The sequence below is a fragment of the Pelobates fuscus genome, chromosome 9 (assembly GCF_036172605.1).
Source record: "Pelobates fuscus isolate aPelFus1 chromosome 9, aPelFus1.pri, whole genome shotgun sequence".
In the NCBI taxonomy this organism is placed as follows: domain Eukaryota; kingdom Metazoa; phylum Chordata; class Amphibia; order Anura; family Pelobatidae; genus Pelobates; species Pelobates fuscus.
Window position 1 is genome coordinate 15,969,963 of NC_086325.1, and position 27,196 is coordinate 15,997,158.

Consider the following 27,196-nt stretch of genomic DNA (forward strand, 5'->3'; position numbering starts at 1 on the left):
TGGGATTCCCTCGGAGATCACTTCTGATAGAGGCTCCCAATTTGTTTCACGCTTTTGGAGATCATTCTGTTCTCAATTAGGCATCAAATTGAATTTTTCCTCCGCCTATCATCCTCAGTCTAACGGAGCTGCCGAGCGTACCAACCAGGAGATTGAGCAATACCTACGTTGTTTTGTTTCCGAACACCAGGACGATTGGGTCGGTTTGATTCCTTGGGCGGAGTTTGCGCACAACAATCTCGTTTGTGACTCTACGCATTCAAGCCCCTTCTTCATGAACTATGGCTTTCACCCATCTATTCTTCCCTCGGTTTCTCCTTCCCAAGGAGTGCCGTCGGTTGATGTCCATGTGGCCAATTTGAGGAAGTTGTGGGATCAGACTCGACAGATTCTTCTACACAATTCTATGCTGGTTAAGAAACATGCTGACAAACGTAGAAGGGCGGCTCCGAATTTTGTTCCAGGCGATAGAGTTTGGTTGAGTACTAGGAATATTCGCCTTAAAGTTCCTTCCATGAAATTCGCTCCTCGTTATATTGGTCCCTACAGGATCTTGACTCGAATTAATCCAGTGGCGTATCGTCTAGCTCTCCCAGCCGCTTTACGCATCCCAAACTCCTTTCACGTGTCATTGCTGAAACCTCTAATCTGTAACAGATTCTCCTCCACAATCGCCCCTCCGCGCCCTGTTCAGGTGGAGGGTCAGGAGGAGTATGAGGTTAACTCCATTATTGATTCTCGTGTCTCCCGGGGGAGAGTACAATATTTGGTTAACTGGAGGGGTTATGGTCCTGAGGAGAGGAGTTGGGTACCACAAGAGGATGTTCATGCTCCTCACCTTCGCAGGGCATTTCACTCCCGCTTTCCATCTCGCCCCGGCTCCTTCCGCCCGGTGGGCGTATCTGAGAGGGGGGGTACTGTCAGGGTACCTGAAGCCTCTACCTCTAAGAGAGGTAGAGACTTAGAAGTTTATCCGTCCGGACGGCATGTCTCCTCGGTTCCTCGCGGTTCTCCCGGTCTTGCAAACGCCGGCCGCGAGGGAGCCACTTCCTTTTATAGCAGGAGGCTCAGAGGCCGACGTCATGACGCCAACCCGGAACACCCTGTCACTCAAATCAGTGGAGACGAATCAGGACTCGCCGGAGGCGTGTCTTCTCTCCCTAACCAGCATACTTAACAGTGGCTATCTCATTTACTCATTGCCCTGTCGTGGTTCTAGTCCGCCTAGTCTCACAGTGCTTTGTTATTCTCTTGTCTTTTGGTTCCGACCCGGCTTTGATATTTCCTCTCCTGTCTTTCTGTTATCCTTGACCCGGCTTGTCTCTCGCTTACCTGTCTTCTCGTTCCCTCGACCTCGGCTTGTCTCTGACCATTCTATCGTAGTTATACGTTAAGTCCGGCCATTCTAAGGACCGGTATACGTATCTGCTGCTCTTTGTACTCTGCGTGTTGGATCCCTGACCCGATCCTGACAATGTCTTAGTGAGTGTGTCTGTTAGTGAGTGTGTGTTTCTGTTAGTGAGTGTGTGTGTTGTCTGTTAGTGAGTGTGAGTGTGTTTGCCTGTTAGTGTGTGTGTGTGTGTGTCTGTTAGTGTGTGTGTGTGTGTGTGTGTCTGTTAGTGAGTGAGTTTGTGTCTGTTAGTGAGTGTGTGTGTGTCTGTTAGTGAGTGTGTTTGCCTGTTAGTGTGTGTGTGTGTGTGTCTGTTAGTGAGTGTGTGTGTCTGTTAGTGAGTGTGTGTGTGTTAGTGAGTGTGTGTCTGTTAGTAAGTGTGAGTGTGTTTGTTAGTGTGTGTCTGTTAGTGAGTGTGTTTTTCTGTTAGCTAGTGTCAGTGAATGTGTATGTGTGTATTTAGAAGGGGCAGGGGGGACGGGTTGGCAAGGGTGGAGGGGTGTGGGGGGGCACCTGAGTTTTGTCCTGCCTAGGGCAGCACAAAACCAGGATACACCACTGGGTAGGAGTCTGATCTGTCACATTCTGGGGCTGTCAGATTGCTGGGCTGTCACATTCCAGGGTTTTCATATGCCGGGGCTGTGAAATTGCTGGCCTGTCACATCCCAGGACTGTTACATTCTGTGGCTGCCTGTCACATTCCGGGGCTGTCAGATTGCTGGGCTGTCACACTTCAGGTGTTTTAGAGTTTGGGCTGTCAGATTTCTAGGCTGTCACAATCCTAGCCTGTCACATTCCAGGGCTGTCAGATTGCTGGGCTGTCACCTTCCTTTGATGTGAGATTGCTGAACTGTCACATTCCAGGGCTGTCACATTGTGGGGCTGTCACGTGCTGCTCTCTGTCTCTCTATTGGGTTGTTGCTAGGAATCCTAAATAAACAGAGGTGTTCCCCCTGGGAAGCAATGGAGGGAGTGGGAGGATGGTAAGGGGGGTTACCCATTGCCTGAAGTCATGGAAAGAGGAAGGGAGGGAGAGATGGGGAGGCCATTCCCCGGACAGTGAGACATGGAATAAGCAAGGGGCGAGGAGGTTCCCCTGTTATGGCACAATCTATGCGTGTGTGTTTCTGTCTCTCTGTGTGTTATATGAGGTAATAGGCCACAGATTTTACATTTTTCAGTTTATTATTTAGTTTTGATGATTTTTTTGCAACAATCTGATAGAATGTATTTATTATTTAAGAAACTGTGACGCTTCCTGCTCCATTTGGTGCATTGCCATATGTATTGACCCTGTGGGTCGCATCCTTTCTAATTTTGACACTTCTTACAGCCAGAGTGAGTTGCATCATTCCATGGATCCACAGTAGATGGGTCTCTCCGGAGATATCTCATCATAGATGTTTTGGTGTTGCCTTTTCTTAAATACCCATTCTGGGTTATAAAAGACCAGTCCACAATCCATTCCACGCCCTGTCATGACCAGTCCACTTTCTCCATTCCATGCCCTGTCGTGACCAGTCCACGCTCTGTTCCAGCCCTGTCATGACCAGCCCACGCTCTCCATTCCATGCCCTGTCATGACCAGCCTACACTCTGTTCCGGGCTCTGTCGTGACTATCCATGTTCCGTTCCGTTCGGTGTCCTTCCATGATCAGTCCGTGCTCTGTTCCACGCCCTGTCATGACCACTCCACGCTCCATCCCGTGCCATGACGTGACCAGTCCGCGCTCCAGACCTGTCATGACCGGTCCGCGCTCCGTTCCAGCCCTGTCATGACCAGTCCGCGCTCTGTTCCAGCCCTGTCATGACCGGTCCGCGCTCTGTTCCAGCCCTGTCATGACCGGTCCGCGCTCCGTTCCAGCCCTGTCATGACCGGGATGCACTCCGTTCCAGCCCTTTCATGATTGGTCCGCGCTCCGTTCCAGCCCTGTCATGATCGGTCCGCGCTCCGTTCCGTGCCGTGTCGTGACTATCGGTGTTCCGTTCCGTGTCCTGCCATGATCAGTCCATGCTCCATTCCAGCCCTGTCATGACCAGTCCACGCTCCGTTCCAGCCCTGTCATGACCAGTCCATGCTCCATTCCAGCCCTGTCATGACCAGTCCACGCTCCGTTCCAGCCCTGTCATGACCAGTCCACGCTCCATTCCAGCCATGACGTGACCAGTGCACGTTCCGTTCCAGTCCTATCATGACCAGTCCACGCTCCGTTCCAGCCCTGTCATGACCAGCCCACGTTCCGTTCCAGCCCTGTCATGACCAGTCCATGCTACGTTCCAGCCCTACGATGACCAGTCCACGCTCCGTTCCAGCCCTATCATGACCAGTCCACGCTCTGTTCCAGCCTTATCATGACCAGTCCATGCTCCGTTCCAGCCCTGTCATGACAAGTCCACGGTCTGTTCCAGCCATGACGTGACCTGTCCGCGCTCTGTTCCATGCCCTATCGTGACTATCCGTGTTCTGTTCCAGCCCTGTCATGACCAGTCCACGCTCTGTTCCAGCCCTATCATGACCAGTCCACGCTCTGTTCCAGCCATGTCATGACCAGTCCACGCTCCGTTCCAGCCCTATCGTGACTATCCGTGTTCTGTTCCAGCCCTGTCATGACCAGTCCACGCTCTGCTCCAGCCATGACGTGACCAGTTCACGCTCCATTCCAGCCCTATCATGACCAGTCCACGCTCAGTTCCAGCCCTGTCATGACCAGTCCACGCTCCATTCCAGCCCTATCATGACCAGTCCACGCTCAGTTCCAGCCTTGTCATGACCAGTCCACGCTCTGTTCCAGCCCTGTCGTGACCAGTCCACGCTCCTTTCCATGCCCTGTCGTGACCTTTCCGCGCTCTGTTCTGTGAACTTACACTGCTAATATTTTTTTCTGGTTTTGACTCAGGTCTGTTATTAGACTTTTCTGACTCCTGTAATCTTTTGGCCTTTTACTAGCTCTGTGTGTTTCTTTATCCCCTTGACTTGTCTCTGTTTACGCACTGTGTTCTTGCAGACTGTATTGCTTGTTTTGCTATTAGGTTAAGCCCGGGCACACTAAGAATAGGTAATAAGTCACTATTGTTCCTTCTTCCTCAACTGTTTACCCAGAGTTTGTGAGTTAGGGTATAATAACTACACCTTGACGGCAACAAATCCATAAACAAACAAACATAAAATATAAAACAGCAAAATATAACATTATATAAAAATACAAAATAACAGAATATAAAACTATATAACAAAGTACAACATGACATTAAATATAAACTGCAATACATATAATCAAATATAAAATAAAATACCACAAAACATAGGCTACTACAACATATAAAATAACACAACGTAACAGAAATCTCCCATTTCTCCTCTGTCTGCGGCGCTCAGGTACTGACCGAACCTTGGAAGAATGTCCATCTCATCTATTCTCCCATTATTAAATGCTACATATTATTTATAAATTGTTTTACCAGGATGGATACATTGACATTTCTCTCGTTTTCAAGTATCTCCTGGATTATACTACAGTATTATATCACAGTATTATATCACAGTATTATATTACAGTATTATGTTACAGTATTATACTACAGTATTATATCACAGTATTATATTACAGTATTATGTTACAGTATTATACTACAGTATTATACTACAGTATTATACTACAGTATTATATCACAGTATTGAATTACAGTATTATGTTACAGTATTACATTACATTATTATGTTACAGTATTATATTACAGTATTATGTTACAGTATTATATCACAGTATTATGTTACAGTATTATATTACAGTATTATGTCACAGTATTATGTTACAGTATTATATTACAGTATTATGTTACAGTATTATATCACAGTATTATGCCTGTAGTTTATCAGTGACATTTTCTGTACATGCAGTTTTTATTTATAGGTGAGTGTATTCCATGTAATATAGTTATTAATATTTTGGGTGATAGAATCTGGTTGGTAAACTTTTTAATCGGATTCAATATGTTTTCTCTCCCACCCCATCTCTGTCCATCGTTGCCCCTCCTGACTGTAACGTGTCTTATCTCCATCCCGGATACCTCACATCACACACCCAGACTTACAAGCAAAATCCTCAGACTCTCCATATTCTCTTAGCACAACCCGCCCACCCAGGTTCCTACTAATTTCATAGCATGTTCCTCCGGCTGCTAGAGATATTACTCAATTACCCCCTCATTCTCTTTACACTAACAGTAGCTGCAACGTTCCTTTAATATCTCTGGCCGTCACTTCCAATCCCCCTGCTTCTTCTTGTCTCAAGTCCTCATTATATGCTTTAGATTGTAAGCTCACTTGCTATCTAACTAGGTAGTTTGTATAAAAGCTTAAATGGCTGGATCACAGGGCCTTCCTTACCTTTTGTATTGGTCTGTGTGTTTTTTATGTTCTCCTCTAATTGTACAGCGCTATGGAATATGTCAGCACGTAATAAATAATATCATAGAATAACGCATTATATAACATTTAAAATACCACAAAGCATAAGATAATGCAATATAATATCATAGAACATAAAATAACACTCGGACTGGTCTTTTTTTGTCGTTCCCCTATTACAGTTGGGGTGAAAGTTTTCTGCCTCGCTCAGATAATGGGGTACAAGCTGTATATTTTGGGAGAAGGGCTGGGTTGCCAGCACCATTAAGGGGGTGGCGGTTTAAGGACACGTGGGGTGGGGAATCTTTCCCCAGAGGTACAAGTTCTGCTTTCCTCATTATCCTCCAGAACAATCGCCATAATTACCGCCTATTGTTTGCAGGTCCATTAACCCTCGTCCCTGGAATAATTACCTAAATGCAAACTTCCTCTCCGTTCTCACATCAACACTTACTTAAATAGCTCGGAGAGATGGGGGGAGTGACTGGAGGGTCTCACCGGATTCATAGCTAGAATCTAGCCAGAGGGCCCCCCGAACTCATTAGGTTGGTACCGTGGGACTTTACGCCAAATCCTGTGCCGTTTCTGAGTGTTTTTTACAAATTGCCAATTTTCAGAAATTCTAAGTGAATTGAAAGAGAATTAGAAATTTAGGGTCAAAAATGTGAATTGTAAACACTGTCCACCCGCTATGCTTCTGGTTGGTTATTCTGGTTTAAGGTTTGAAATTAATTTTATATTCCCGCTAATTCTCCCTTTAGTGAATAACTGAATCGTTTTCATATAAAAGTAAATCAATGTTGGAACTTCTCACACATATATAAATACCCATTGCTCTCTCTTTAGTTTTATTCATTGCAGTCTCTTTAACTTCCTGCTTTACTGTCTCTTTAACTTCCTGCTTTACTGTCTCTTTAATTTCCTACATCACTGTCACTTTGACTTAATCCATCACTGTCTATTTAATCCCATTAACTGCTGTCTCTTTAACTGTCAGAATCACTGTCATCTCTTTAACGTCCTACATTGCTGTCTCTTTAACTTTATCTGTCTCTTTAACTTAATTAATTGCTGTCTCTTTAACTTCACAAGTTTAACTGTCTGAATCACTCTCTTTAACATCAACCACTGCTGTCTCTTTACCATCGCCCACTGCTGTCTCTTTACCATCACCCATAGCTGTCTCTTTGACATCACCCATAGCTGTCTCTTTACCATCACCCATAGCTGTCTCTTTAACATCGCCCATTGCTGTCTCTTTACCATCACCCATAGCTGTCTCTTTAACATCGCCCATTGCTGTCTCTTTAACATAACCAATAGCTGTCTCTTTACCATCGCCCATTGCTGTCTCTTTACCATCACCCATTGCTGTCTCTTTACCATCACCCATTGCTGTCTCTTTACCATCACCCAAAGCATGGCTCCTGCTCCCCCCATACACCCTGAGCCCTGGGCTGTGTACAGATACTCTGACTCACTCTGGAATGTGGCACAGACTGAGAGGGACTGGTACGGCCTGGAATCTGTCTAATTAGTGTTAGATACACATGGTGCTGAGTGTGCACTCCACATACTCCCACTCACACCTCATACATCAAACAACATGCAGGTAATTCTGGAACATTTTATTTCACTCAAATTCACATTATTATTATTATTATTATTGAAAAAAATAACTGACAAAGTTCAGTAATGGTTGTAAAACCTCACACGCTGTGATCTATACAAACCCCACATCTAAACATGGCCCTATTGGTGTGTAGCCCCTATTCCCTGCAGTGCGGATCCCACTACGTGGACCCAAACAGGACCTCCGGTCTGGGGTCACTTCTAAATCATCTTTAAAATGCTGTCTGTCTGTCTTATGTCACAGGACTCGATAAGGTTCACCCACTGGCACAGAATGGGTTAAATATGTGTGTTCCTATTGCATCTTCCCCATCCAGCCCCCCCTCGCAATCCACCCCCCTTTGCATGGCTTCAGTGGCCCTCCGACTCTGCCTGTTTCAAATCTCCAAAAAAGGCAGCGGGTTGGGTGAATTTTCTGGAAAGTCTGAGTCCTGGAGAGGTGGGGAACGGAGGGAGCGGACGGGAGCTGGGATTGCCAAGGAAAGAAATCATATGGGAAAAATGAGATCATAGCCTGGGTAACAATACAATACCCCCTTATCTCGCTCTGCCATGCTGGGGCAAGTCCATTCAGTGCCATCCGTTACCTGCTCCCTTTCTACGTCTCCAATCAAAAGAGAAAAAAATAATACTCCAGATATATTAATGCAATCTGTTTCTGAGTAAAACAAACTCTCTTAGTCTTTCTTCTTCTTCCCTCGTCCACTCGCACATTTCACTGGGCCACTATCAATTGCGCTTTATTGCACATACAGAGTTTAACCCCTTTGCTGCTGGAGCTGTAACCCCACCTCCATATCATTTCTTTGCAATGTCAGTCATGTGAGTCAATCCGAAAGCACACCTCCGGAGGGAGAAAGGTAACTGTAGTGGTTATGGTGGCTGTACTGGTCGGAATTTTTGGAGCAACCCATTAACTTTTGTAATAGAATTTCTTATTTTATGTAATATCTCCACATTAAATACGCAAAGTTCTGCAGAATATGATGGCGATACATAAATGTCAATAGTAATAATAATATTTGTCCCAGGAAACGTTATGTTTCCATGATTACTAGTTATATTGACCAGAAGGATTTGTCACGGCTGCCGATGATAGGTAAGTTTTCTATGTGTCCGCTAAATGTCCTGATTTGTCATAGGTGACTGGACTGGTGAGTTATATAGTGATTTATGTGCACTACTTTTTTATGACGCGATGTGTGCGTGGTGTATTAATGATCAGTCTCTCATTGCAGGCTATGACTTTCCTGCTGTCCTCCAGTGGTTTGCGGAGCGAGTTGACCGCATCATCCTTCTCTTTGATGCCCACAAGCTGGAGATATCTGACGAGTTCTCTGAAGCCATCCGAGCTCTGAATGGCAACGAGGACAAGATCCGAGTGGTCCTAAACAAAGCCGACATGGTGGAGACCCAGCAGCTAATGCGGGTCTATGGAGCACTTATGTGGTCTTTGGGCAAAGTGTTCAATACTCCGGAGGTCCTGAGGGTCTTCATAGGATCGTTCTGGTCGGAACCACTGATGATTTCTGATCACCGCCATCTCTTCGAGTTGGAAGAGCAGGATCTGTTCCAAGACATCCAGAACCTTCCCAGGAATGCAGCCCTGCGTAAACTCAATGACCTGGTCAAAAGGGCTCGACTTGTTAGAGTAAGAAATTGCCTTTAGCTTCACAACACTGGCATCAATGATAATGACATATATTGTTGGTCCCTCCCAGGTGATATGTTTAAGGGTCAGTCCCTCCCAGGATCACAGCGTAGCGACAGTGACATGTTGAAGGGTGGGTCCCTCCCAGGGTCACAGTGTACTAATGACAGTGACATGTTTAAGTGTCAGTCCCTCCCAGGGTCACAGTGTACTAAGGACAGTGATATGTTTAAGGGTCGGTCCCTCCCAGGGTCACAGGGTACTAATGACAGTGACATGTTTAAGGGTCGGTCCCTCCCAGGGTCACAGTGTACTAATGACAGTGACATGTTAAGGGGTCCCTCCCTCCCAGGGTCACAGCGTACTAATGACAGTGACATGTTTAATGGTCAGTCCCTACCAGGGTCACAGCGTACTAATGACAGTGACATGTTTAATGGTCAGTCCCTCCCAGGGTCACAGTGTACTAATGACAGTGACATGTTTAATGGTCGGTCCCTCCCAGGGTCACAGTGTACTAATGACAGTGACATGTTTAATGGTCAGTCCCTCCCAGGGTCACAGTGTACTAATGACAATGACATGTTTAAGGGTCAGTCCCTCCCAGGGTCACAGTGTACTAATGACAGTGACATGTTTAATGGTCAGTCCCTCCCAGGGTCACAGTGTACTAATGACAGTGACATGTTTAATGGTCGGTCCCTCCCAGGGTCACAGTGTACTAATGACAGTGACATGTTTAATGGTCGGTCCCTCCCAGGGTCACAGTGTACTAATGACAGTGACATGTTTAATGGTCAGTCCCTCCCAGGGTCACAGCGTACTAATGACAGTGACATGTTTAATGGTCGGTCCCTCCCAGGATCACAGTGTACTAATGACAGTAACATGTTTAAGGGTCGGTCCCTCCCAGGGTCACGGTGTACTAATGACAATGACATGTTTAATGGTCGGTCCCTCCCAGGGTCACAGTGTACTAATGACAATGACATGTTTAAGGGTCAGTCCCTCCCAGGGTCACAGCGTACTAATGACAGTGACGTGTTTAAAGGTCAGTCCCTCCCAGGGTCACAGCGTACTAATGACAGTGACATGTTTAATGGTCGGTCCCTCCCAGGGTCACAGTGTACTAATGACAGTAACATGTTTAAGGGTCGGTCCCTCCCAGGGTCACGGTGTACTAATGACAATGACATGTTTAATGGTCGGTCCCTCCCAGGGTCACAGTGTACTAATGACAATGACATGTTTAAGGGTCAGTCCCTCCCAGGGTCACAGCGTACTAATGACAGTGACGTGTTTAAAGGTCAGTCCCTCCCAGGGTCACAGCGTACTAATGACAGTGACATGTTTAATGGTCGGTCCCTCCCAGGGTCACAGTGTACTAATGACAGTGACATGTTTAATGGTCAGTCCCTCCCAGGGTCACAGTGTATTAATGACCGTGACATGTTTAATGGTCGGTCCCTCCCAGGGTCGCAGCGTACCGACAGTGACATGTTTAATGGTCAGTCCCTCCCAGGGTCACAGTGTACTAATGACAGTGACATGTTTAATGGTCGGTCCCTCACAGGGTCACAGTGTACTAATGACAGTGACATGTTTAATGGTCAGTCCCTCCCAGGGTCACAGTGTACTAATGACAGTGACATGTTTAATGGTCAGTCCCTCCCAGGGTCACAGTGTACTAATGACAGTGATATGTTTAATGGTCAGTCCCTCCCAGGGTCACAGTGTACTAATGACAGTGACATGTTTAATGGTCAGTCCCTCCTAGGGTCACTGTGTACTAATGACAGTGACATGTTTAATGGTCAGTCCCTCCCAGGATCACAGTGTACTAATGACAGTGACATGTTTAACGGTCAGTCCCTCCCAGGGTCACAGTGTACTAATGACAGTGATATGTTTAATGGTCAGTCCCTCCCAGGGTCACAGTGTACTAATGACAGTGACATGTTTAACGGTCAGTCCCTCCCAGGGTCACAGTGTACTAATGACAGTGACATGTTTAATGGTCAGTCCCTCCCAGGGTCACAGTGTACTAATGACAGTGACATGTTTAACGGTCAGTCCCTCCCAGGGTCACAGTGTACTAATGACAGTGACATGTTTAATGGTCAGTCCCTCCCAGGGTCACAGTGTACTAATGACAGTGACATGTTTAATGGTCAGTCCCTCCCAGGGTCACGGTGTACTAATGACAGTGACATGTTTAAGGGTCGGTCCCTCCCAGGGTCACAATGTACTAATGAAGGTGACATGTTTAAACCTCATGCCTTCCCATTACATTAATATCTGAGCAAATAACTCGCTTTATACTGATAATAGTAATAGTTGACTTAATGCAGATTTCCTGCACAGATCGTGGCCCATCCTTACACCCCAATACCAAGGTTTAGGGTACAGCTGCTCCCAATGCTCTGTAGGGAGGGGCGCACCGTGAAGGGATTTGCAGATGAAACATTTGCTTTTTGTACATAATTTTGGCAGCAGAGCTGGGAAAATCATCTGCAACAAAAGCCAACACATTCCACACCATTTACTCAGCCGAGGACGAGGGGAGGGAGTGTGAGCAGAGAGACAGGAGAGAGGAGTGAGAGAGAGAATGGTGAGGGAGAGAGTGAGTGAAGGGTGAGGGAGAGAGTGAGTGAAGGGTGAGGGAGAGAGTGAGTGAAGGGTGAGGGAGAGAGTGAGTGAACGGTGAGGGAGAGAGTGAGTGAAGGGTGAGGGAGAGAGTGAGTGAAGGGTGAGGGAGAGAGTGAGTGAAGGGTGAGGGAGAGAGTGAGTGAAGGGTGAGGGAGAGAGTGATGTGAGAGTGGAATGTGTGAAGAGTGTAGGAGAGCTATGTGCTACATTTTGGGGCATGCATTACACAGATCAGTATTTGGGGGTGCATGCGTTACACAGATCGGTATTTGGGGGTGCATGCGTTACACAGATCGGTATTTGGGGTGCATGCATTACACAGATCAGGTATTTGGGGTGCATGCATTACACAGATCAGGTATTTTGGGGTGCATGCATTACACAGATCAGGTATTTGGGGTGCATGCATTACACAGATCAGGTATTTGGGGTGCATGCATTACACAGATCAGTATTTGGGGTGCATGCATTACACAGATCGGTATTTGGGGTGCATGCATTACACAGATCAGTATTTGGGGTGCATGCATTACACAGATCAGGTATTTGGGGTGCATGCGTTACACAGATCAGTATTTGGGGTGCATGCGTTACACAGATCAGTATTTGGGGTGCATGCATTACACAGATCAGTATTTGGGGTGCATGCGTTACACAGATCGGTATTTGGGGTGCATGCGTTACACAGATCGGTATTTGGGGTGCATGCATTACACAGATCGGTATTTGGGGTGCATGCGTTACACAGATCGGTATTTTGGGGTGCATGCATTACACAGATCAGGTATTTGGGGTGCATGCATTACACAGATCGGTATTTGGGGTGCATGCGTTACACAGATCGGTATTTTGGGGTGCATGCATTACACAGATCGGTATTTGGGGTGCATGCGTTACACAGATCAGGTATTTGGGGTGCATGCGTTACACAGATCAGGTATTTGGGGTGCATGCGTTACACAGATCGGGTATTTGGGGGTGCATGCATTACACAGATCAGGTATTTTGGGGTGCATGCGTTACACAGATCAGGTATTTGGGGGTGCATGCATTACACAGATCAGGTATTTGGGGTGCATGCATTACACAGATCAGGTATTTGGGGTGCATGCGTTACACAGATCGGTATTTGGGGGTGCATGCATTACACAGATCAGGTATTTGGGGGTGCATGCATTACACAGATCAGGTATTTGGGGGTGCATGCATTACACAGATCAGGTATTTGGGGTGCATGCATTACACAGATCAGGTATTTGGGGTGCATGCGTTACACAGATCGGGTATTTGGGGGTGCATGCATTACACAGATCAGGTATTTGGGGTGCATGCGTTACACAGATCAGGTATTTGGGGGTGCATGCGTTACACAGATCAGTATTTGGGGGTGCATGCGTTACACAGATCAGGTATTTGGGGTGCATGCATTATACAGATCAGGTATTTAGGGGTGCATGCATTACACAGATCAGGTATTTGGGGTGCATGCGTTACACAGATCGGTATTTGGGGGTGCATGCATTACACAGATAGGTATTTGGGGTGCATGCGTTACACAGATCGGTATTTGGGGGTGCATGCGTTACACAGATCGGTATTTGGGGGTGCATGCGTTACACAGATCTGTATTTGGGGGTGCATGCGTTACACAGATCAGTATTTGGGGTGCATGCGTTACACAGATCGGTATTTGGGGGTGCATGCATTACACAGATAGGTATTTGGGGTGCATGCATTACACAGATCGGTATTTGGGGGTGCATGCGTTACACAGATCGGTATTTGGGGGTGCATGCGTTACACAGATCTGTATTTGGGGGTGCATGCATTACACAGATAGGTATTTGGGGTGCATGCATTACACAGATCGGTATTTGGGGGTGCATGCGTTACACAGATCGGTATTTGGGGGTGCATGCGTTACACAGATCTGTATTTGGGGGTGCATGCGTTACACAGATCGGTATTTGGGGTGCATGCATTACACAGATCAGGTATTTGGGGGTGCATGCATTACACAGATCGGTATTTGGGGGTGCATGCGTTACACAGATCGGTATTTGGGGGTGCATGCGTTACACAGATCGGTATTTGGGGGTGCATGCGTTACACAGATCGGTATTTGGGGGTGCATGCGTTACACAGATCGGTATTTGGGGGTGCATGCATTACACAGATAGGTATTTGGGGTGCATGCATTACACAGATAGGTATTTGGGGTGCATGCGTTACACAGATCGTATTTTGGGGTGCATGCGTTACACAGATCGTATTTGGGGGTGCATGCGTTACACAGATCGTATTTGGGGGTGCATGCGTTACACAGATCGGTATTTGGGGGTGCATGCGTTACACAGATCGGTATTTGGGGTGCATGCGTTACACAGATCAGGTATTTGGCAGTCGAGGTATCAGACAGCATAGTTTTGTTTATTTGGGTCAGAGATGCTTTTATTGTTTTTTGCTGGAGAGCAGAAGGAAAGATCTTATCGCTTCCTGCCACCCTCTCCTGTCGCCAGCGTCTGCTTTGTGCTTTAATGAGGAGAGATTTTCTAATTCGGGGGGGGGGGCATCTCCCCAAACTCAGCCACCATCTGTGATATCACTTAAAGAGGACAAGGTTTATCTGTCTATCTAGATATCCGTCTGTCTGTCTAGATATCCGTCTGTCTATCTAGATATCCGTCTGTCTATCTAGATATCCGTCTGTCTGTCTATCTGTCTAATCTAGCTATATTCTATCTGTCTGTCTATCTAGATATACAAACATAAATTTACAGGAAGAGTTCTACTGAAAAATGGGTAGTAAGTGTGTGGTTTATAAGGTACAGGGTGCTCTTAAAGGAAGGAAATCTGTTCCCAAACCAGATATATAAATGTAATAAAAATAAGAAATGATCCCAAGGCACACCACGGTTTTGCACATAAAAAGAGTATTTATTCATGCATTGAAAATACAACAAGATATCATTATAGCAGAGAGAAAGTGTATAGTATAGTGCTAAACCAGTATATAGTACCAAAACCACAATGTAAGTAAAGTGCGAAATGCAAAAACCCATTAAAAAGGAGAAATGAAACCCCAACATTTCGGCTGTGAAGCCTTCATCTGAGGTTCCATTGTGGGATATTGTTGTTACTAAATCCGTCCAATCACTGGGTTATTTACTATAGTCAGGATTTAAAGTGAGTGAAAGGCCAAAGTAACCAAACTGGTAGCTCTCCATCTGGTTCCGCTACCTTGGCCTAAATTTTAAATTCACTCTGAATTCTCCCTTTAGTGAATATCCTTATCGGTGTCTCCTGTATTTGTTATATTTGCTCTCTGCGACACGTTCCATGTGTGAGCTGATTACAGTTACAAGTGCACCCCTAGACGGCATGGTTTGTACGCCTCCCAGGTGGGCTGTGAAGGGTTTATCCTGCAGTAAGTGATTTGCTCTGGGTGTCAAGAGCCAGTCAGTCCTAGAGGAAGCCAGGGGGTGTCATTTAAGCATCCTGTTCCCACTGAAGTGTTAGATGTCTCCCGCTCCCCCATTAAGTCCTTCCTGGTATTCTGTGCATCAATGTCATGGCGCAGCCATCCTTGCCAATTCTAGCAGGAGACGTGTCTTGGACAGGAAGAGACTGGGACACCGGCAGATGTGACGTACGGCCACCACGCTGTATAAGTCGGACGGTGACACCAGAGAGATTTATCAAACTGTCATGTTTTGAGAAATGGGAAAATGATGTAAAGGTGGAGCAATCGCCATGGAAACCAGTGAGTGCAGGGACATTCGATATTAATTCACTTTCTGGAAGGCAACACTTTGATAAATCTCCCGCAGTGTGTATTCTGCAACACTTGACTTGTATCACCCACAAATCAAACAGATCTGATTTAAAGGAATACTATAGGAATCTAAACATATATTCCTAGCGCCATAGTGTCCTACTACCCATCTAGGTGTCCGACCTCCATCTTACCCACATTGTTGGGAGAGTCAATCAATGCACAGTCAGTTTGGGGTTGATTCATTAAACGATAAATTGGGGAGAAATCACAAGCAGAGTTATGATACATTTTAGATGAAATTGGAAGAGCTGGAAGCCTTACCCAAATCCGCTATTTTTCCAGCTTTGATTAGAATGTTGTCGCTGTTTCCATGACTAAGCCCAGGCTTTACGGGGGTCAAGGGTGATGTTTGTGATTGGTGGTGACTCTGTGTCTCCGTCCCCCCAGGTCCACGCTCACATTATAAGCTATCTGAAGAAAGAGATGCCTGTTTTTCGTAAAGACAATAAGAAGAAGCAGCTAATTAATATGCTTCCCGTCATTTTTGCCAAAATCCAACTCGAGCACCACATCTCCCCTGGAGACTTCCCTGACTGCGATAAAATGCAGGTAAGTCCTCCTTGGCCACCATGTACAATGCATAGATATGATCTACTCTATATAGATACATAATACAGCAATCTACCCAGACAGCATTCTATATAGATACATTATACAGCGATCTACCCAACCGGCATTCTATATAGATACTTTATACATTGATCTACCCAGCTGGCATTCTATATAGATGCATTATACAGCGATCTACCCAGACAGCATTCTATATAGATACATTATACAGTGATCTACCCAGACAGCATTCTATATAGATACATTATACAGCGATCTACCCAGACTGCATTCTATATAGATACATTATACAGCGATCTACCCAGACAGCATTCTATATAGATACATTATACAGTGATCTACCCAGACAGCATTCTATATAGATACATTATACAGCGATCTACCCAGACAGCATTCTATATAGATACATTATACAGTGATCTATCCAGACAGCATTCTATATAGATACATTATACAGCGATCTACCCAACCGGCATTCTATATAGATACATTATACAGCGATCTACCCAGACAGCATTCTATATAGATACATTATACAGCGATCTACCCAGACAGCATTCTATATATATACATTATACAGTGATCTACCCAGACAGCATTCTATATAGATACATTATACAGTGATCTACCCAGCCGGCATTCTATATAGATACATTATACAGTGATCTACCCAGCCGGCATTCTATATAGATACATTATACAGTGATCTACCCAGACAGCATTCTATATAGATACATTATACAGCGATCTACCCAACCGGCATTCTATATAGATACATTATACAGCGATCTACCCAGACAGCATTCTATATAGATACATTATACAGTGATCTACCCAGCCGGCATTCTATATAGATACATTATACAGTGATCTACCCAGACAGCATTCTATATAGATACATTATACAGTGATCTACCCAGAGAGCATTCTATATAGATACATTATACAGCGATCTACCCAGACAGCATTCTATATAGATACATTATACAGCGATCTACCCAGACAGCATTCTATATAGATACATTATACAGTGATCTACCCAGCCGGCATTCTATATAGATACATTATACAGTGATCTACCCAGACAGCATTCTATATAGATACATTATACAGCGATCTACCCAGACAGCATTCTATATAGATACATTATACAGTGATCTACCCAGCCGGCATTCTATATAGATACATTATACAGCGATCTACCCAGCCAGCATTCTATATAGATACTTTATACATTGATCTACCCAGCTGGCATTCTATATAGATGCATTATACAGCGATCTACCCAGACAGCATTCTATATAGATACATTATACAGTGATCTACCCAGACAGCATTCTATATAGATACATTATACAGCGATCTACCCAGACTGCATTCTATATAGATACATTATACAGCGATCTACCCAGACAGCATTCTATATAGATACATTATACAGTGATCTACCCAGACAGCATTCTATATAGATACATTATACAGCGATCTACCCAGACAGCATTCTATATAGATACATTATACAGTGATCTATCCAGACAGCATTCTATATAGATACATTATACGGCGATCTACCCAACCGGCATTCTATATAGATACATTATACAGCGATCTACCCAGACAGCATTCTATATAGATACATTATACAGCGATCTACCCAGACAGCATTCTATATATATACATTATACAGTGATCTACCCAGACAGCATTCTATATAGATACATTATACAGTGATCTACCCAGCCGGCATTCTATATAGATACATTATACAGTGATCTACCCAGCCGGCATTCTATATAGATACATTATACAGTGATGTACCCAGACAGCATTCTATATAGATACATTATACAGCGATCTACCCAACCGGCATTCTATATAGATACATTATACAGCGATCTACCCAGACAGCATTCTATATAGATACATTATACAGTGATCTACCCAGCCGGCATTCTATATAGATACATTATACAGTGATCTACCCAGACAGCATTCTATATAGATACATTATACAGTGATCTACCCAGACAGCATTCTATATAGATACATTATACAGCGATCTACCCAGACAGCATTCTATATAGATACATTATACAGCGATCTACCCAGACAGCATTCTATATAGATACATTATACAGTGATCTACCCAGCCGGCATTCTATATAGATACATTATACAGTGATCTACCCAGACAGCATTCTATATAGATACATTATACAGCGATCTACCCGGCCAGCATTCTATATAGATACATTATACAGCGATCTACCCAACCGGCATTCTATATAGATACATTATACAGTGATCATTCTATATAGATACATTATACATTGATCTACCCAGACAGCATTCTATATAGATACATTATACAGTGATCTATCCAGCCGGCATTCTATATAGATACATTATACAGTGATCTACCCAGACAGCATTCTATATAGATACATTATACAGCGATCTACCCAGACAGCATTCTATATAGATACATTATACAGTGATCTACCCAGCCGGCATTCTATATAGATACATTATACAGCGATCTACCCAGCCAGCATTCTATATAGATACTTTATACATTGATCTACCCAGCTGGCATTCTATATAGATGCATTATACAGCGATCTACCCAGACAGCATTCTATATAGATACATTATACAGTGATCATTCTATATAGATACATTATACATTGATCTACCCAGACAGCATTCTATATAGATACATTATACAGTGATCTATCCAGCCGGCATTCTATATAGATACATTATACAGCGATCTATCCAGACAGCATTCTATATAGATACATTATACAGCGATCTAACCAGCCGGCATTCTATATAGATACATTATACAGTGATCTACCCAGACAGCATTCTATATAGATACATTATACAGCGATCTACCCAGCCAGCATTCTATATAGATACATTATACAGCGATCTATCCAGACAGCATTCTATATAGATACATTATACAGTGATCTACCCAGACAGCATTCTATATAGATACATTATACAGTGATCTACCCAGCTGGCATTCTATATAGATACATTATACAGCGATCTACCCGGCCAGCATTCTATATAGATACATTATACAGTGATCTACCCAGCCGGCATTCTATATAGATACATTATACAGTGATCTACCCAGCCGGCATTCTATATAGATACATTATACAGCGATCTACCCAGACAGCATTCTATATAGATACATTATACAGTTATCTACCCAGACAGCATTCTATATAGATACATTATACAGCGATCTACCCAGACAGCATTCTATATAGATACATTATACAGCGATCTACCCAGACAGCATTCTATATAGATACATTATACAGTGATCTACCCAGCCGGCATTCTATATAGATACATTATACAGTGATCTACCCAGCCGGCATTCTATATAGATACATTATACAGTGATCTACCCAGACAGCATTCTATATAGATACATTATACAGCGATCTACCCAACCGGCATTCTATATAGATACATTATACAGCGATCTACCCAGACAGCATTCTATATAGATACATTATACAGTGATCTACCCAGCCGGCATTCTATATAGATACATTATACAGTGATCTACCCAGACAGCATTCTATATAGATACATTATACAGTGATCTACCCAGAGAGCATTCTATATAGATACATTATACAGCGATCTACCCAGACAGCATTCTATATAGATACATTATACAGCGATCTACCCAGACAGCATTCTATATAGATACATTATACAGTGATCTACCCAGCCGGCATTCTATATAGATACATTATACAGTGATCTACCCAGACAGCATTCTATATAGATACATTATACAGCGATCTACCCAGACAGCATTCTATATAGATACATTATACAGTGATCTACCCAGCCGGCATTCTATATAGATACATTATACAGCGATCTACCCAGCCAGCATTCTATATAGATACTTTATACATTGATCTACCCAGCTGGCATTCTATATAGATGCATTATACAGCGATCTACCCAGACAGCATTCTATATAGATACATTATACAGTGATCTACCCAGACAGCATTCTATATAGATACATTATACAGCGATCTACCCAGACTGCATTCTATATAGATACATTATACAGCGATCTACCCAGACAGCATTCTATATAGATACATTATACAGTGATCTACCCAGACAGCATTCTATATAGATACATTATACAGCGATCTACCCAGACAGCATTCTATATAGATACATTATACAGTGATCTATCCAGACAGCATTCTATATAGATACATTATACAGCGATCTACCCAACCGGCATTCTATATAGATACATTATACAGCGATCTACCCAGACAGCATTCTATATAGATACATTATACAGCGATCTACCCAGACAGCATTCTATATATATACATTATACAGTGATCTACCCAGACAGCATTCTATATAGATACATTATACAGTGATCTACCCAGCCGGCATTCTATATAGATACATTATACAGTGATCTACCCAGCCGGCATTCTATATAGATACATTATACAGTGATCTACCCAGACAGCATTCTATATAGATACATTATACAGCGATCTACCCAACCGGCATTCTATATAGATACATTATACAGCGATCTACCCAGACAGCATTCTATATAGATACATTATACAGTGATCTACCCAGCCGGCATTCTATATAGATACATTATACAGTGATCTACCCAGACAGCATTCTATATAGATACATTATACAGTGATCTACCCAGACAGCATTCTATATAGATACATTATACAGCGATCTACCCAGACAGCATTCTATATAGATACATTATACAGCGATCTACCCAGACAGCATTCTATATAGATACATTATACAGTGATCTACCCAGCCGGCATTCTATATAGATACATTATACAGTGATCTACCCAGACAGCATTCTATATAGATACATTATACAGCGATCTACCCGGCCAGCATTCTATATAGATACATTATACAGCGATCTACCCAACCGGCATTCTATATAGATACATTATACAGTGATCATTCTATATAGATACATTATACATTGATCTACCCAGACAGCATTCTATATAGATACATTATACAGTGATCTATCCAGCCGGCATTCTATATAGATACATTATACAGCGATCTATCCAGACAGCATTCTATATAGATACATTATACAGCGATCTAACCAGCCGGCATTCTATATAGATACATTATACAGTGATCTACCCAGACAGCATTCTATATAGATACATTATACAGCGATCTACCCAGCCAGCATTCTATATAGATACATTATACAGCGATCTATCCAGACAGCATTCTATATAGATACATTATACAGTGATCTACCCAGACAGCATTCTATATAGATACATTATACAGTGATCTACCCAGCTGGCATTCTATATAGATACATTATACAGCGATCTACCCGGCCAGCATTCTATATAGATACATTATACAGTGATCTACCCAGCCGGCATTCTATATAGATACATTATACAGTGATCTACCCAGCCGGCATTCTATATAGATACATTATACAGCATTCTATATAGATACATTATACAGTTATCTACCCAGACAGCATTCTATATAGATACATTATACAGCGATCTACCCAGACAGCATTCTATATAGATACATTATACAGCGATCTACCCAGACAGCATTCTATATAGATACATTATACAGTGATCTACCCAGCCGGCATTCTATATAGATACATTATACAGTGATCTACCCAGACAGCATTCTATATAGATACATTATACAGCGATCTACCCGGCCAGCATTCTATATAGATACATTATACAGCGATCTACCCAACCGGCATTCTATATAGATACATTATACAGTGATCATTCTATATAGATACATTATACATTGATCTACCCAGACAGCATTCTATATAGATACATTATACAGTGATCTATCCAGCCGGCATTCTATATAGATACATTATACAGCGATCTATCCAGACAGCATTCTATATAGATACATTATACAGCGATCTAACCAGCCGGCATTCTATATAGATACATTATACAGTGATCTACCCAGACAGCATTCTATATAGATACATTATACAGCGATCTACCCAGCCAGCATTCTATATAGATACATTATACAGCGATCTATCCAGACAGCATTCTATATAGATACATTATACAGTGATCTACCCAGACAGCATTCTATATAGATACATTATACAGTGATCTACCCAGCTGGCATTCTATATAGATACATTATACAGCGATCTACCCGGCCAGCATTCTATATAGATACATTATACAGTGATCTACCCAGCCGGCATTCTATATAGATACATTATACAGTGATCTACCCAGCCGGCATTCTATATAGATACATTATACAGCGATCTACCCAGACAGCATTCTATATAGATACATTATACAGTTATCTACCCAGACAGCATTCTATATAGATACATTATACAGCGATCTACCCAGCCAGCATTCTATATAGATACATTATACAGCGATCTACCCGGCCAGCATTCTATATAGATACATTATACATTGATCTACCCGGCCAGCATTCTATATAGATACATTATACAGCGATCTACCCAGACAGCATTCTATATAGATACATTATACTGTTATCTACCCAGACAGCATTCTATATAGATACATTATACATTGATCTACCCAGACAGCATTCTATATAGATACATTATACAGCGATCTACCCAGCCAGCATTCTATATAGATACATTATACAGCGATCTATCCAGACAGCATTCTATATAGATACATTATACAGTGATCTACCCAGACAGCATTCTATATAGATACATTATACAGTGATCTACCCAGCTGGCATTCTATATAGATACATTATACAGCGATCTACCCGGCCAGCATTCTATATAGATACATTATACAGCGATCTACCCAGCCGGCATTCTATATAGATACATTATACAGTGATCTACCCAGCCGGCATTCTATATAGATACATTATACAGCGATCTACCCAGACAGCATTCTATATAGATACATTATACAGTTATCTACCCAGACAGCATTCTATATAGATACATTATACAGCGATCTACCCAGCCAGCATTCTATATAGATACATTATACAGCGATCTACCCGGCCAGCATTCTATATAGATACATTATACATTGATCTACCCGGCCAGCATTCTATATAGATACATTATACAGCGATCTACCCAACCGGCATTCTATATAGATACATTATACAGTGATCTATCCAGCCAGCATTCTATATAGATACATTATACATTGATCTACCCAGACAGCATTCTATATAGATACATTATACAGTTATCTACCCAGACAGCATTCTATATAGATACATTATACAGCGATCTACCCAACCGGCATTCTATATAGATACATTATACAGCGATCTACCCAACCAGCATTCTATATAGATACATTATACAGTGATCTACCCAGCCGGCATTCTATATAGATACATTATACAGTTATCTACCCAGACAGCATTCTATATAGATACATTATACAGCGATCTACCCAGACAGCATTCTATATAGATACATTATACAGTTATCTACCCAGACAGCATTCTATATAGATACATTATACAGCGATCTACCCAGCCAGCATTCTATATAGATGCATTATACAGCGATCTACCCAACCGGCATTCTATATAGATACATTATACAGTGATCTATCCAGCCAGCATTCTATATAGATACATTATACATTGATCTATCCAGCCGGCATTCTATATAGATACATTATACAGCGATCTGCCCAGACAGCATTCTATATAGATACATTATACAGTTATCTACCCAGACAGAATTCTATATAGATACATTATACAGCGATCTACCCAGACAGCATTCTATATATATACATTATACAGCGATCTACCCAGACAGCATTCTATATAGATACATTATACAGCGATCTACCCAGACAGCATTCTATATAGATACATTATACTGTTATCTACCCAGACAGCATTCTATATAGATACATTATACAGCGATCTATCCAGACAGCATTCTATATAGATACATTATACAGCGATCTACCCAGCCAGCATTCTATATAGATACATTATACAGCGATCTACCCAGACAGCATTCTATATAGATACATTATACAGTGATCTATCCAGCCGGCATTCTATATAGATACATTATACAGTGATCTATCCAGCCGGCATTCTATATAGATACATTATACAGTGATCTATCCAGCCGGCATTCTATATAGATACATTATACAGTGATCTATCCAGCCGGCATTCTATATAGATACATTATACAGCGATCTACCCAGCCAGCATTCTATATAGATACATTATACAGTGATCTACCCAGACAGCATTCTATATAGATACATTATACAGCGATCTACCCAACCGGCATTCTATATAGATACATTATACAGTTATCTACCCAGACAGCATTCTATATAGATACATTATACAGCGATCTACCCAGACAGCATTCTATATGGATACATTATACAGCGATCTACCCGGCCAGCATTCTATATAGATACATTATACATTGATCTACCCAGACTGCATTCTATATAGATACATTATACAGTTATCTACCCAGACAGCATTCTATATAGATACATTATACAGCGATCTACCCGGCCAGCATTCTATATGGATACATTATACAGCGATCTACCCGGCCAGCATTCTATATAGATACATTATACATTGATCTACCCAGACTGCATTCTATATAGATACATTATACAGTTATCTACCCAGACAGCATTCTATATAGATACATTATACAGCGATCTACCCGGCCAGCATTCTATATAGATACATTATACAGTGATCTACCCAGACAGCATTCTATATAGATACATTATACAGCGATCTACCCGGCCAGCATTCTATATAGATACATTATACAGCGATCTACCCAACCGGCATTCTATATAGATACATTATACAGCGATCTACCCGGCCAGCATTCTATATAGATACATTATACATTGATCTACCCAGACTGCATTCTATATAGATACATTATACAGTTATCTACCCAGACAGCATTCTATATAGATACATTATACAGCGATCTACCCGGCCAGCATTCTATATAGATACATTATACAGTGATCTACCCGGCCAGCATTCTATATAGATACATTATACAGTGATCTACCCAGACTGCATTCTATATAGATACATTATACAGCGATCTACCCGGCCAGCATTCTATATAGATACATTATACTTTTCAGTGTGTCCTCCATTTGTTTTACTTCTGATTCACTGCTATCCTGTGTGTCTCCTGTCCTCCAACAGAAGCAACTGATGATTCATGATTTCAAGAAGTTCCATTCTCTGAAACCTCCGATGATTGAAGCTCTGGACGAGATGTTGACCGTTGACATTGCTAAGCTAATGCCTCTCCTGCGCCAGGAAGACATTGATACAGCAGATAATGTGGTCCAAGGTGGAGCCTTTGATGGTACTCACAACGGTCCTTTTATTGAGGGGATTGCTGATGGTCTCCTTGATGGTGTTGATGATGATGATTGGGTAGTTACGAAAGACAAACCAAAATATGATGAGATATTCTTCAACCTAGCCCCCACCGATGGCAAACTGAATGGCACAAAAGCCAAAAACTGGATGGTAACAACTAAACTGCCCAACTCAGTGCTTGGGAAAATCTGGAAACTCTCTGATGTTGACCGTGATGGCATGCTTGATGATGAAGAGTTTGCCTTAGCTAGCCATTTGATTGAGGTGAAACTGGATGGTCATGGGCTGCCCTCTGAGCTTCCAAGACACCTGGTCCCACCATCCAAGAGAAGACAGAAAGGCTCTGCTGAATGAGACCACACACCAACCCTCCTACAAGCAACTGTGCCACGGTTGATCATGTTAACTCCAACTTCTTGTGCCCTGACATATTTGATATTCCTCACTGATATATGTCTAGTTTTCAGGGACACTTTTCATCAAATGTTACTAACAAAATGAAATAGCTTTAAATGTATATCTGCATCAATATTACGCGACTCATAGGAACCTGTCAAATTTCCAAGTTGCCAAATGTGGGAGAGTGGAAGGTATTTATCATTAATGACCATGGCACATCATTTCCATCAGAACAAGGGACTCTGGCCTCCAATGATTGACCACAGGTCTTTATATAAATAACAGGGTCATGAAGAACATCAAGTCACAAGCCCAGTCTCAGCATCAACGTATTATGTGGACCTGTGACCTGAATTCCTGTACTGTGAAATCTTTACAGAGACCATCACCATCGGGATGTCACATAAGTCATAGTTTCAGGGTTTTTTGTGAAGTTTGTGTATCTGAAGCAATTTTTTCACAAATATAAATGTTTAGCAAAATATTTCATGTAAGTAATATGAAGCAAACTGGTCTGTCCTCCACCTGCTTAATTGCCCTTCTCCGTGCCATCTATGTGCCTTCTCCATGCCATCTATGTGCCTTATCCATGCCATCTATGTGCCTTATCCAGGCTCTCTATGTGCCTTATCCATGCCATCTATGTGCCTTATCCAGGCTCTCTATGTGTCTTATCCAGGCTCTCTATGTGCCTTATCCATGCCATCTATGTGCCTTATCCAGGCTCTCTATGTGCCTTATCCATGCCATCTATGTGCCTTATCCAGGCTCTCTATGTGCCTTATCCAGGCTCTCTATGTGCCTTATCCATGCCATCTATGTGCCTTATCCAGGCTCTCTATGTGCCTTATCCATGCCATCTATGTGCCTTATCCAGGCTCTCTATGTGCCTTATCCAGGCTCTCTATGTGCCTTATCCAGGCTCTCTATGTGCCTTATCCATGCCATCTATGTGCCTTATCCAGGCTCTCTATGTGCCTTATCCATGCCATCTATGTGCCTTATCCAGGCTCTCTATGTGCCTTATCCATGCCATCTATGTGCCTTATCCAGGCTCTCTATGTGCCTTATCCAGGCTCTCTATGTGCCTTATCCAGGCTCTCTATGTGCCTTATCCATGCCATCTATGTGCCTTCTCCATGCCATCTATGTGCCTTC

The 27,196-nt window shown here is 42.7% G+C and overlaps 1 protein-coding gene across 1 annotated transcript in view; it reads left to right on the forward strand.

Moving 5' to 3' along the window:
* The window catches only part of EHD2 (EH domain containing 2), a 41,921-nt gene extending 15,275 nt beyond the window's left edge, over positions 1–26,646 (forward strand). The window contains exons 3-5 of the mRNA XM_063431286.1: positions 8,669–9,081; positions 15,956–16,117; positions 25,457–26,646. Coding sequence (XP_063287356.1) covers positions 8,669–9,081; positions 15,956–16,117; positions 25,457–25,993 — 1,112 coding nt within the window. The 3' untranslated portion in view covers positions 25,994–26,646. The remainder of the gene's footprint in view (positions 1–8,668; positions 9,082–15,955; positions 16,118–25,456) is intronic.
* The last annotated feature ends 550 nt before the right edge of the window (positions 26,647–27,196 follow it).